Below are 14,971 nucleotides of genomic sequence, written 5' to 3'. Positions count from 1 at the left end.
CAGTTATCCTCTTTATCATAAGTCTTCATTATTTTTACAATAACTAAGGTAAAACCATTGATAGGCATACGATACGCATATTAAAAACCAGTGTCGAGTAATGTCCTATCCAGTCCGTTAATTGCAACTGTCAAATTGCTTCTAAGTGACGTTTAATTTAGGCTTTCTAAAATATTATTTTTGTTTTTGCGAATGAAAATACCACTTAGCTACGGAAATGCAATTAAGAAAATCATGTATAGTCAGATCTTCAATATATGCCTTAAGTGTTTTGATAATATATTTTTAACTTGATTGGAACATCTTATATTAACAGTTATCGAAATGTAAATCTTCAACATAAACCGAATTGTTCGTATACAATAATGACACTAGTATTGTAAATATGCATTCCATAAAACATGAAAACGTGTGCAATAGATCGATAGTCCATGTTGCGAATTATGCTCATCGCAATAAATATGGCCCTAACCTAGCTAAGAGTTCACGCCCAAAAAACAACGCATTACGACGTTGTATAGCAATCTGATTGTATCTGGATTTGCCCTGGTAAACGTGTTAATTGGAAGACACGTGTGAATGAGATTTAGGCAAATAAAATGTGTGCATTTGAAACAACATATGAATATGAAAGATAGAGTTACTCGCGAAAGTCTTGTAGAACTGACTCTGATATGCTAAAGGTCGTGTCATGTCATATGTTGCTTATTCATATTCATATATTGTGTTTACAGATAAGGAGTGTCCCGCTAACACAGACGAAATGGGAACTCACTGGTCATCAGGCAGAATAGGCCAAATGGAAACAAAGTCATGCCCATCAGGATCAGACGGTAAATTGCCGATACAAACTTGATTACTTATCACAATAACACGAAGATCTGTCAGTTTCCTGCACACAATACATTGTTTGTGTGGGTCTAAAAAATATATTGTGTTTATTTAGTATTAATATTCATTTAAAAACAACTAATTTTTTAAGACTTTACATCAAATTGACGTTTCTATCCCTGCTATCCGACAATTGCAAGTTCTGTTAGTTCCAAACATGATTATCATTGAGTTCACAATACAACATGAACATAACTCTACTATCGCTCTTAATCTTCCAATTTTACAACATACAAATGACTTCTTAGTCTATTATTTGCATTGTATTTGTGTTCGTTTTGTATTCAATATTTACTTTGTTCCATAATGATCGCCGATCTCTTAATATTTAACTATAGTTCGGATAATAATAAATCGTACGTAATTCACAAAGAACACCCGTTTATAGTATGTTGTTAATATGCAGTAGTGCCAGTAACTGTAATTTGATGATTGTATAACTTAGTTAAAATAAATTCGTTCAAAGCGGTCCGTATCTGAACAATATCTTGAATGAAACTTGATACAATGCATGGGTAATATGTAAACATTTCTCACATGGGTTTTCTTATCAGGAGTGATCACACGGTACTGTGACATGGACGGTGTTTACCGGGACCCTGTGTACAATTGTACACGGTCCTCAATCTCAGACATATACAATGAGGTAAGATTAAAGGTTTCGTTTCACAAAGACGAAGTTAATATCTTAATAAGACTCAAAATGAATAGAAACGGAAGAATGGTACTTATGCAGTACCTATCACGCCTCAAGTAACTGTTGTATGTTCACTAAATTGTAATTGTAATTTAAAAGCCATGGGCATGTAAATGTTCATGACTCTAATGATACAAACACATGTTTTAAAAGTTTGAACTATTTTTCTTATGCACGTGTATGTATGTTGTTGTTTTTTCTATTGAATATTTCTGTTTGACAATAAATGCCTCATTTATAGGGCGTAAATTAACTTGTATGTAGTGTAATTTCTTTTCACGAAGTATTCAAAAAGCCAAAGCGTCAAAACAATTCTTGGACTGACATGACAACCCGTGTCTGTACATAAACCTTTATACACTACAATGTAGCCCATAATATTATATCTAAAATGTATTTATAGGTTAAGTATTATTCCAATTGGACAACTACCGATATACTTAGCAAATTAGCCGACGCAACCGCGTTAAATGACTCAAAAGAACAGTTGATGGTCGGAGATGTGGAAAACGTACGTTTCATTCTACAGGAAGTCGCACGTGATTTGGGTCAGAGTGACACGGAACCGGAAAAAGACACTGATGTGAGGCGTCAACTTAAATGATCGTAGTTTATTTGCGTTTGACAGCATGTATATTAGTTTCTATTACTTTGGTTTTTTTTTCTTCATACATGCTATTTAAATGTAGTAAGACAAAAATAATGCTTCCTGAAAGTATATATAGAAGTGTACGTATAGGTATGTTATATTCACATGTAATCCCTGTTCAATCTGGAATTTTAAGATGGTCCTAGACACGGGTCTATGAACGAAACACACTCTTAACATTTCAGCTTTATCTTTCAGTTTACATCTAAATCCCAACATAATAATTGTATTGAATGCGGATAAAATCGATTTTTTTTAAAAGAACGAATCATCGTTTCAATTTTGAATAAGAATGGTGTATGATATTTCTTGCAGTGCTTCTTAGATGTCGCTAACACACTGATAGATGAGAAATTGGAATCAACGTGGAAAGTATTAATAAATCAGGTACATTAACAGGGATTTTTTAAGAGTGAGAAAGCGAACGTTAGTTGGGTAAAGGGTAGACCAATCAATAAACAAACAGCTCTACAATATAAGTAACCGGTAACCTAATTCCCTTTGTTTAGTATATGTAGTTTGTAATATTCACTGATATATAGAGAATATTATGTGAGTTTTAAATAAAGATCAAGTTGATCATGCGAGGCTTAGAACCATGGTAGGGCGAGGGTTGCAAAGCCCAGCGTGATAAACTTTATTTTTATCCCAAACTCACATAATATTCCATTTATCCTATTATTTACTACCGTTTTGCATTAATAATTATCAAATATTGCTTTTTTGACGATTTTGTTCTTCCGTAGTTGACAAAAACAGATTCTCCAAATATTAGAAAAACCCGAGTGTGATCTAAAAATAGCGATAGTATAGAACTCAAGTTTATACGATCGTTGTTATACTATCCATTTCCATCTGGTAATAGAATAAAACAATTCACAACGCTCACCACTGAACACTTTACTCTTAGTACCTGCTTGATTTGAATATATTATGTATTTTTTGTATAGTTTAATCGATGTATTGCATTTCATATCACACCATGTTTCCCATTCAAATTTGTATCCGCGCTCTGAGAGAAAGGAGCTTACTGCATGTGTGTAAAGTGTCGTCCTGGATAAGCCCATGCAGTCCGCACAGGCTAATCAGGGACGTCACGTTTCGATTTAACTTGATTTTCAATCATACGAGACTTCCATTAAACGAAAATACCATAAAAGCGGAAACAGCTCTTACGGACTGCACTGGCTTATCTTGATCGACACTTTTCGCGCATGCATTTACCTCGTATTTACAGAGCGAGACTCAATGACATGTTATTCATGCAAGAAAGGTTGCATTGTAGACAAAAATTGGTGCCGATTCAATTGTAAGCGGCGTGGATAAGTTTGTGAACAACATGGTGAAGCAATCGAACGGAACAATTTACAATCAGACTTTCATCAAATCGAACTTGTGTAAGTACTGCGATGTCAAGGATACATTTAATACACATTTATCATCAGCGCATTATCATTTAAATATTACTTTTGATAGTTTGTAATTATATTGAACCAATTGTATTTTTAATTATTTTGAGTTTATTCTGATTATGGTATCTGAAATGCAACTTGTTCTTGGCATGTTTATAACCTGGACTTAATTCATAGAAAACTATTTCATATTTATATTATTACAGTTGTAGCAATATCAGAATCATCCAACTGTTCCAATGTGAATTTCCCGGGCGATACATTGGTCGATTACAGCAGGAACAGCGACCACGATTACAAATGGCTCATTTCATGGGCTAGCGGTCGCTCGAATAATATACGTGTCCCATGTATGAACTGTACGTGAAGCATAGTGTTTTAATATTTCTATGACCTATACATGTACTTAAACCATTATATATGAAAGATGCGGTGGTCAGAGCAAATAGACATTTACATAGCGGCAAATGGTTTTTGTGTCATGTACACTTTATTGTCCTTACAGATTATGTTTGCCATTTATTGATATCTAACATATTTATTTCAATTATGTTACAGACCAGATCTACAGCGGAATTGTTTATCGCAATATTTCACGTATCGTTTCTTTGAACTCCGCCATCGATAGGTATACAATTAACTTGCACTGTACATTACATACAGTAGGCTGCTAAGGCATCACATTTATTTACGTACACCATAATTACACTCAGTTTTAGCTCGACTTTTCGAAGAAAAATTAGAGCTATACTACTCGCCCCGGCGTCGGCTGTTAAAGTTTTATATAAAGTCAAATTACTTTAACACTATCAAAGATAATTAACTCAAACTTGGAATACTTCTTCATTGCAACAACACAATTGTGTAGGTCAAGGTGAATAACTCTGTCAGCACTGTTTTTAGAGTTATGCCCCTTTTTATACTTAGAAAAATTTTGGTTAAGTTTTATGTTTAGGTAACTTTATTTCTAAATTATCAAAGCTATTGCTTTCATACTTGCAACACTTACTATCTATCATAAGGAGACTGTGCAAGACAAGTTATGTAACTCTGACTGGCATTTTTACAGAATTATGGCCCCTTGTATTCTAAGAAAATTGAAAATGTTTTTTGTTTTGGTCCATTTTACTCCTACAGTATCATAGCTATTGCTTTCGAACTTGGAACACTCATAAGGGGACTGTACAGGACAAGTTGCATAACTCTGGTTGACATTTTCACGTAATTATGGCCCTTTTTTAACTAAGTAAATTTGAATATTTTGTTAAATTGTGTGTTAGATGCTCATTGCTTCTAAAGTATCAAGGCTATTGCTTTCAAACTTCAAATTCTTTCTTACTATCATGAGGGTACTGTACCTGGCAAGTTGAATATGACCTTGACCTTTGAATGACCTTGAATCTCAACGTCAAATAAATGATTTTAGCTTAAATTGCCATAACTTCTATATTTAAGATCAGATTTGATTCATATTTGACAAAACAACATTTACTTGACATACCAAAAATGGACTTCACCCAAACCACTCCCACCCCACCACAGAATCCCCCCCCCCTCGAAAAAAAACAACACCTTTTTTTTTCCTTTTTTTCTTATTTTTAAATGTCATTTAATAAATGACCACCCCCACATTATTAACCCCTCTCCACCCCCCTTCACACAAAAAGATTTTTTGAAACATGGTAAAAAACAACAACTCATATTTATTATTATTATTATATTTTTGAAAGACCGCCCAACCATCCCACCCAAGCTATTGCTATCAAACTTGAAATATAGTCCTATTTGTTTGGTCCATGTCCTGACAAATGTTCAATAGATTGTGGAAAATATACCTGAACTCAGAATCGACTTTAATTTACTACTACTTTAAAACATAAGCGATCAATAATATGTTTCAATTATGGTACTCTTCCAGTTAGAATATGACTATATTACATTGACCTTATTGAATATGAACAATTTCCTCATGATGGCTTACGTTATACTGTCTAGCACTCGAAAAGTCGAGCGCTGTCGTTGACATCTCTTGTTCTTTTAAAAGTTTATTGTCGGAAATATAACAATAGTTTATAAACTTACTATTTTTAACTTCTATGACTTTTTAAAAACATTTCAATAAATTATTAGACATATGTGATAATGAATGCCTTTCGTCTGTATTTATCAACTGTTAAAAAACAGTTGTAACCTTTTTGGAATTATACAGCATGTGGCTGATTGTGCGACGTAATGGCGATGACGTTTAAAAGTACAAGTGTCTAGTAATATTGAATTGATGCACTTCTTGTGTGCCATTTAAATTAAAACAGGTCTTATAATGAAAGGTATTATAAGTGTGTATTACTTGTTCAAATCAGGATATTAACTTATTTTAGGAAATGGCAAAAGAATGTGAACGCGCCTGTGATTTCCTTCACCTATTTATCCAGTGAATCTTCTGATACGCCAGTTGAAATATTATATACACCAGTTGAAATATCATTTGAATTATATGATGTAAGTTTTATTATTACAAGGTTAACGTACTTTTTTTCGTATAAACAGGCTTTAACTGAGTTTGAATTTCTGATATTACGAAAAGTCAACAAACATAAATCAAATTAATATGTTGTTAAGTTCTATGTATTTATGTGTGTCATTGGTTCTGTTTTCAGCAAAGCTTGTCAGACCCTGTATGTGCTTATCTTCAATTCGATAAAAGGTTATTATTATTTATATTGTAATTATGATAAATTCAAGGTATAAACATGGCTTAAGTTTAGCTTTGTTTGCTGACGTTATCATTTTTGCTTAAAGCAAAGGAATTTCGAAAAATCAGTTTGACTGGGTTGATTGTGTTTTTGTACTGTCATTCATATGTTAAATTCAAACACATATTCTGTTAAACCTCTTCCAACAGCGGTGGCCCTAATGTCTGGTCTACCGAAGGCTGCTCGCTGACGTCCTTTGACAGGAACACTGGCATTGTTAACTGCACGTGTAGCCACCTGACCAACTTCGCCGTACTGATGAGTCCGGCAGTTATGAGGACGGCGGAAGTATAACAACTTAACTATATCCGTTCTACGTATATTACTCAACGAATCATCTTTGAACATTCCGCATTAAATTGTATAATGTTTAACGGTATAATCGCAGTTCCACACAAAACGATACTCACTGAACACTTAGTACTGTCTTTCTAGCTTAAAAAATGCTTATAAAAAAGGTACACTTTTCTTTAGCATAGTAGAAGATATATGAATAAAGAGGCAACCTGCAATTCTTGATATATGATACCAGTGCATGTGTCGTAACTTAAGTAACACTCTGATAAAGTTAATTTACTTTACACTGCTGACACATTTTTAACTGAGGTGACTTTATATCAAAACGGATTGAGAGAAGATAATACGATACTGAAACACAAATGACTTGAAAGAAACTGTTCCTGTCAACAGAGTAGATATTGCAATAATATATACAGTGTGCTGGACATGATGTTGTATCTTAGAGTTTCAATTTATATATTTTTAACCAGGATTTTCGAAGAAAAAAACTGGTTATTAGATTGGCGAATGTCGGCGGGCGGGCTGGCTGGCGGGCTGGCGGGCGGAACAAGCTTGTCCGGGCCAAAACTTTGTCGGTCATTGTAAGATTTTAAAATCATTTGGCACATTTCTTCACCATCATTAGACGGTGTGTCGCGCGAAAGAATTACGTCGATATCTCCAAGGTCAAGGTCACAATTTGAGTTTGAAGGTCAAAAATGGCTATAAATGAGCTTGTCCGGGCCATAACTTTGTCGTTCATTGTCAGATTTTACAATCATTTGGCACATTTGTTCACCATCATTAGACGGTGTGTCGCGCGAAAGAATTACGTCAATATCTCCAAGGTTAAGGTCACAATTTGAGTTTGAAGGTCAAAAATGGCCATAAATGAGCTTGTCTGGGCCATTACTATGTCATTCTTTGTGACATTTTAAAATCATTTCGCACATTTGTTCACCATTATTGGACGGTGTGTCGCACGAAAAAAATACGTCAATATCTCCAAGGTCAAGGTCGCCACAACTAAAAATAGATTGAATTTGAAACAACTATGTTACATGAACAATCAGTAACAATGCACATTTTGATTTTGAGTTTTCTCTCTTTATCAGACTTTTGTATGCCCCCCTTCGAAGAAGAGGGGGTATATTGTTTTGCACATGTCGGTCGGTCCGTCGGTCGGTCCTTCCACCAGATGATTTCCGGATGATAACTCAAGTACGCTTAGGCCTAGGATAATGAAACTTCATTGGTACATTGATCATGACTGGTAGATGACCCCTATTGATTTTCAGGTCACTAGGTCAAAGGTCAAGGTCACATTGACTTGAAATAGTAAAATGGTTTCCGGATAATAACTCAAGAACGCTTACACCTAGGATCATGAAACTTCACAGATACATTGATCATGACTGGCAGATGACCCCTATTGATTTTCAGGTCACTAGGTCAAAGGTCAAGGTCACAGTGACTTGAAATAGTAAAATGGTTTCCGGATGATAACTCAAAAATTCTTAAGCCTAGGATCATGAAACTTCATAGGTACATTGATCATGACTGGCAGATGACCCCTATTGATTTTCAGGTCACTAGGTCAAAGGTCAAGGTCAAAGTGACTCGAAACAGTAAAATGGTTTCCAGATGATAACTCAAGAATGCTTAAGTCTAGGATCATGAAACTTCATAGGAACTTTGATCATGACTGGCAGATGATCCGTGTCAATTTTCAGGTCACTAGGTCAAAGGTCAAGGTCACAGTGACTCAAAACAGTAAAATGGTTTCCGGATGATAACTAAAGAATAATTAGGCCTAGGATCATTAAACTTCATAGGTGCATTGATAATGACTGGCAGATGACCCGTATCAATTTTCAGTTCACTAGGTCAAAGGTCAAGGTCACAGTGACTCAAAACAGTAAAATGGTTTCCGGATGATAACTAAAGAATAATTAGGCCAAGGATCATGAAACTTCATAGGTACATTGATCATGACTGGCAGATGACCTCTATTGATTTTCAGGTCACTAGGTCAAAGGTCAAGGTCACAGTGACAAAAAACGTATTCACACAAAGGATTCCACTACAACTGACAGCATATATGGGGGGCATGCATGTTTTACAAACAGCCCTTGTTTTCTAATTGAAATCAAGGTCAATTTTACACAAGGGGGTTAGCAATACACATTTTGAATTGTCTCCCTTTATCAAACTTTTTTTCAACTGAAAACCTGGTTTTGTGACAATTTTGTCCCTTGTTCTCCTTATTTTGCAGTAATGATTGTGTATTTCTTTACAGGCGCACGTACACAGCCGTGCTTTAGGAATGTTCTCTATCATAGGATGTTCTGTTTCAATGGTCGGACTTGCCCTCACCGTCATCGTTCATCTTGTGTTCTGGAGGTATTATGATCTTAGATGCTTCAGGGTTATTTTGGTTTGAAAGGGATTATCGTTTCATATTGCAACGTATGTATTTAATAGCATGTTGCCTCATAGTATGTATCGAAGCTTGTTTTGAAATGTTTCGTGTATATTTTAGATCGCTCTCATCAGAACGGACTGTTTTGTTGATGAATGTATGCGCAACATTCTTCATCGGCTATATTGTGTTTTTAACCGGAATCGAGAAAACAACAAATTCGGTAAACTGATTTAAACATGTAATAACACCTTTTTGACATAGACAATATTAGTTTGTTTTGAAAGAGCAATATTAGCGAAATTAAGTGGATATAATACAAAACAAATTTTATGGTTCTGTTAGTCTAGCTGACAAATCTTATTATTGTGTGAGCCTGGCTGACACAATGACTTAGAAAGGACTCGCTTTTTTAAACTTGTATTTTCATATACAAGTGGTTTCCATTGGAAGACCTAACGTTAGCCATTATATTGTTTGCAATTGTGTTACAGACTGTATGCACAGCCATCGCTGTTATCCTGCACTACATTTTCCTCGTCGTGTTCTTTCTGATGTTGGCCGAGGGACTCATGATCACATACCTGGTGTTAAGCCCGTACCGCAAACGGCGCGTTGTGAAGCCGTTCATAATTGCTGCATACGGTATACTGTCAAATTAACCGCTAGTTAAATCACTGGCACCTTTTTTTAGTTTGATCAGATTAACCGTCGATTGAGAAAAAATCATAGTAAACATTTATGTGTTTTCTCTGTATTATTAAATTAAAAAAGAGTTGATTTGATCACTTGAAACATCACTTTTATGTAAAGAGATACCTTGTATATTTTTGTAAAGGCAAGATAAACCAATGTAAATAAAGATGTATCTTTGGTAATGTGATTGGGCAATTATTTATTGTGTTTAATTTAAGTTTATTTGATTTAAGCAATTCCGATTTTGATAGTTGGAATTTCGATTGGCGTCACACAGCTGAAAGGATACGGAAACGAGACATTGTAAGTATCTTAGATATAAAATATAATTTAAATTAAAAGGAAATACTTTATTTATTAAACTTCAATACTATATGTTGCTACCGGACCTGTTTTATCGACTGATTATAATGTACATATACCCATTGTGTAATGCATACGTGCTCAGTCTTGTGACATATTTATACCGGGTTCGATCCCTATTTGGGAAGCGTCCACACACATCTCAATGACCTAGTTTTCGCATTTAAATAAAGTGGAAGTTTGATGATTTCGAAATTAACGACTCAATCGAACTCGAAATAAAAACCATTTAAACACAAAACAATTGACTTATAGGGTGTTTAATGATGTTTACTAATCGTATTGTATATACTGTTACGATTTGTTCAATGTGTTTGTATGTGTATTTAAATATATGCTTGTATACTTGTTATACACATTTTTACATAATTACCAGTTGCTGGTTGACGGTCGATAATGGTTTATTTTGGGCATTTGCTGGACCAATCATTGTAGTCGTCGTTGTAAGTTTTAGCATGTGTATGTGCAACATATAGATTTTATTGTTTTATTGCATGTACTTTATATTTGGTATACCAAATATTAATCACAGGTTAAATCTTCTTTACAATATCAAGTATCTTCTAACTGTGTTATACATTAATTTTATGATACAGGTGTTAACAAACACAATATAATCAAAATTCGTTAACGTCGACGCTTTTGGTGACGTTGTTGAATAATGTTTACTGTTGAAAACTATATTTACACGAGTGTAACATGTGTATTCGTAAACAAATTATAATTAAATTACCGTTACTTGATTAAATATATTTGTTACAAGTAACAATTCACATGTACGGTGCCAATGTATAGAAAGTAAAAATACAGGGTAGACGTATGCCTGTGTAATGCTAAAGATTTGGTACTTCAGGGAAATATTGTCAATCTTGGGATTATCCTGAAGTTTGGGATCTGTGGCATTTCTGCCATGGCAAAGAAATCGGATCTGGAAAAAATCAAGTATATTCGTTGTTCGTGTTCATGTCCCACTGCTTTTTTAAACCTCTTTAACAGGAGTTGCATGCTCTTTTATTACCAGCATATTGGTATTTAAGGAAAAGTAAAAAAGTTATTCGTAGTATTTAAATGTTCTTGTAAGGTTTCGTGTTTAATTTATTTAAGTACCCTGTAACGATTCTTTCGCATTTTGTGCAGCTTCTGTTTTATTAATTATTGCTTTTACGACTGCTGTGCATTTGTAAAGCTGTAATTTAGTTAATTGCTTTTGAATGATTGACGCATTTGTTTTTCACAGAACGGGCGCACGGAGTGTCGGTGTACTGACTCCCATGTTTGGCATCACGTGGCTTATTGGCGTATTTGCAGTCAATGACTCCACATTGGTCTTTCAGTGGCTTTTTGTCATACTGAACTCACTGCAGGTAACTGTTGCATTTGATATGCTTATTTGGCTTTACCTCGTTTGTACATGAAATCGGTAAACAAACATGGTCTGTCTTTGTTTACTGGTAGGTCACGATAACAATTACTCTCATTAAGTTACAATATACTGATTCAGCGTATGGTGTGATTTACGTCGATACCATGTTTTTAAGTGAGGACAATATTCAATACGTGTTAATAAAAAAAAAATTGTTACCGATAGCTCATAAACGCAACAAACACAAAACGCTAATTAATAAAAGTGGTGTTGCCGCTTTCGCATTGAAAAATACTAGTGGTAGATGTCTGTATGTAATAGTCATAGAATGTGTTTTGATCCAAACAGCCTGATAACATATGTATATGCATTATTTTTTTTCCAGGGTCTAATGATATTTATTGTCAAATGCCCACTGGATAAAAAGGTACGTCTAATGCAAATCATGGCGTTAGTTGTTAGACGAGTTCTTATAATGGACATGTAAAGGGATCTTGTGGACATAATACCATTTAAAGGATCAGAATGTTTTGCACATGCTTTCCTTCACAAATTAAATAAGTGTTAATATCTGCGAGTGTTATTCTAACATATAATGAAATAAAGCAATCAATTGCTCTCCAATTATATTCTCCAATTGAATTACAAGTATGTTGTTGCATTCGCATATTCAATAAAAACGTATTGTTTTTGAAGTGATAAATTTCTTTTACCGCAAGGTTCAAGATGCCTTCAAACAGAAGCGACGACGATTGTTCTTTGCTAAAAGTAGCACCTCTGATGGAAAAACGAACAAGAGGTAGCTAGGGAAATATATGTACCTCCAGAATCATATATGCATCAGGAGAGGAATTCATATCGTATTTACTACTCTGCTTTGAGTTTATGTGACCAGTTGTTTTGAAAATTAAATCCTAGCCGAAGTTTCAAAGAAATAAGTAAATGTATAATCACAACGTTAAACATGTTTTTTGTATGAATACACGTCAGTTATAACACTCTTTAATGATAATAAGTCCTACTTTGTTTTGTTTGTTTTCAGTCTGCAGATGGTTCAAAGCAAGCGGAGAGCTCGATATGATAACATCGTTACAAAAGCGACAACACGCTACACGAACAATAATGTGCATATTATATTATTCATTTCGATTATTTAGCTTAAACTTTTATTCTGCAATAGTTAACAATTGCATTCATTTAACTGTATTTACACTATAATGTGTATGTTGCATTTCTTAATTAATTTTTGCAAAGCTTTTTTATTCCCCTAAGCTCTTCATAAGCGTTTGCGATTGCCATTCTCCGTTGCGTTGTTCATCGCAAAAGTTGACACAACACTCTTTAGGTAACATGGAATGTCAAATATGCATGCAATGTGTTGAGAACATTTGTATGAGTGTTTCTGCCATGTTTAAAACTTGGTCACGTGGGATCAAACACCAGGGCACTATAAAACAATAAAGACATATAGAATCATCACCCCACATTCCACATGTATATCCAATCTTCATAAAACACAATCTCAATTCAATAACACATGGATCGTGTCTATAACTGGATTACATTTTGCAATCACTAGAATAAATTAATTAAGAAACTTGAAAGCACTGAAGATAACACATGTATTACCCACTAGTTATGAAATTAGGATAGAGAATGTGTCACTAATATATAGATCGACCAAGTTTATTACAGGATTACTCGTGCCCAACACCTAGGTCACAAGGTTGAAAAACATGAACAGCTTTTTAACAGTCTAGTATTTCAATTTATTATCCAAACTTAATTATTCGTTTTTAGAACTTTAGAATATTAAGTCTTGACTGGTCAAGGTCATCGCTGGAGGGATGTGTAGATAATTTTGCTCTTCAAAATTTGCATTAAAATACATACATAAATAAAATTTATAGTGATAAAAAAGTGAGAATTTATAGTACAACATGTTCATAATTGTGCTTTGAATGTTGGACAAAGTGACATCCAGGAATTGTAATATGATAAAAAGCAATTTGGAAATGTTTACAACAAAGGATTCAACAAAGGATTTTGCATATTTGTGTGTGATAGGTGTGATAGGTGTTTGACTTGTAAAACACATGCATTTGAAAAAAACCTGTGCATGGACTCTCAATGGGCATTATAAGGATTATAAGGATTATAACTGTGTCAGCTCTGAGTGTTTACTATAAGATGTGTCGTCTGAAAAACACTGGAGAAAATAACTGTAATTGTTCATAAGCACAATGAGCAATAATACAACAAAAAAACAGCCTAAGCTTAACTTCACAGGAGCAAAACCTCAAACAAAACCGGCTGTCAAGAAATATAGGCCAGATACTAGTGACAATAGCAATTCAAGCATGGGTGAACTCAATTCCATACATGTGCAACTTCAAGCAATGACTGATGGCATATCAAGCTTGAGGGAAGATCTCAAGAGTATGCTTCGTAAAGATGAAGTTGAACAACTTATCACCAACACAGTCACTAGCGTAATGCATAAAATTGAACAAAATATGAACAAAAAGATCGATCAACTAGTTAATGAAAAATGCAAAGAAATGTAAGCAAGAATAGAGTCCTTAGACTTTGAGTATAAAAGTCTGAAAGATACATTGCAAAGTTGGAAAACAATAACAAAACAAATCTGAAGTCACTTCAGGAACAAATAGACAAGACTGACGGAATCAGCAGAATAGCAAGTAAAAAGGCTAACTATAATGAACAATATTCCAGAAAGAACAACATAAAAATATTAAATATACCAGAGAACAGGGATGAAAATGATGAATCAATGGCCAAAACGGTAATCGGGATCCTGAAAACTCATATCGAGGTTGACTTGCAGCCAATCGATACAGTAGCCATGCATCGTATCCCAACAAAGAAGGGACAGGCCCGTCCAGTGCTCATCAAACTGAGAAATAACTCAGTAAAATCTGCCATAATGAGGAAACGGGCACCAATGAAGAATGGCGGATACAAACTTGTCGATGATGTCACCAAGCCCAATCAAGGGCTCATCAACAGGCTCCACCTTCACCCAGACATCGAAAGTGCCTGGTATTTCAATGGGGGCGGTGTACGGGCTAACTTTCGCAGGTGAACGCATTAAATTCGACATCTATGACAATGTGAGTGGTGTTATAGAAGATTTCAGACGGTACAGACGTAATGGCACACAAAGTCGCTAGAAGATACTTAAACATTACAAACAGACATGGTATGTTGTTTACTATGGAGAAATAACTGATATCTATTGACTATCTACAGACTACTTTGACATTCATAACTAGTCTTATGTTGTTGTTTACGTAGTAATATATAATTCAACTTATTATGAAAGTCTGCTTTTCAGAATATATGAGAACGTATTATAACCTTTAAAAAATCACTATCAATGAAAGGAACTATATGACATCATCATATGTATACATGTACATACA

The 14,971-nt window shown here is 34.5% G+C and overlaps 1 protein-coding gene across 1 annotated transcript; it reads left to right on the top strand.

Annotated features, from left to right (window-relative positions):
* The first annotated feature begins 6,238 nt into the window (after window positions 1-6,238).
* Window positions 6,239-14,631, top strand: LOC127831612 (adhesion G protein-coupled receptor B2-like). Its single transcript, XM_052356590.1, has 12 exons — window positions 6,239-6,353; window positions 6,552-6,690; window positions 8,981-9,084; window positions 9,224-9,326; window positions 9,598-9,748; window positions 10,033-10,102; window positions 10,539-10,605; window positions 11,016-11,104; window positions 11,400-11,526; window positions 11,911-11,952; window positions 12,245-12,324; window positions 14,262-14,631. Exons 2-12 carry the CDS (start codon window positions 6,661-6,663, stop codon window positions 14,629-14,631), a joined length of 1,233 nt encoding a protein of 410 aa, XP_052212550.1. The 5' UTR covers window positions 6,239-6,353; window positions 6,552-6,660.
* The last annotated feature ends 340 nt before the right edge of the window (window positions 14,632-14,971 follow it).

This window comes from Dreissena polymorpha, chromosome 5, assembly GCF_020536995.1.
Source record: "Dreissena polymorpha isolate Duluth1 chromosome 5, UMN_Dpol_1.0, whole genome shotgun sequence".
NCBI lineage: Eukaryota > Metazoa > Mollusca > Bivalvia > Myida > Dreissenidae > Dreissena > Dreissena polymorpha.
This window is presented reverse-complemented; position numbering and strand designations above follow the sequence as displayed.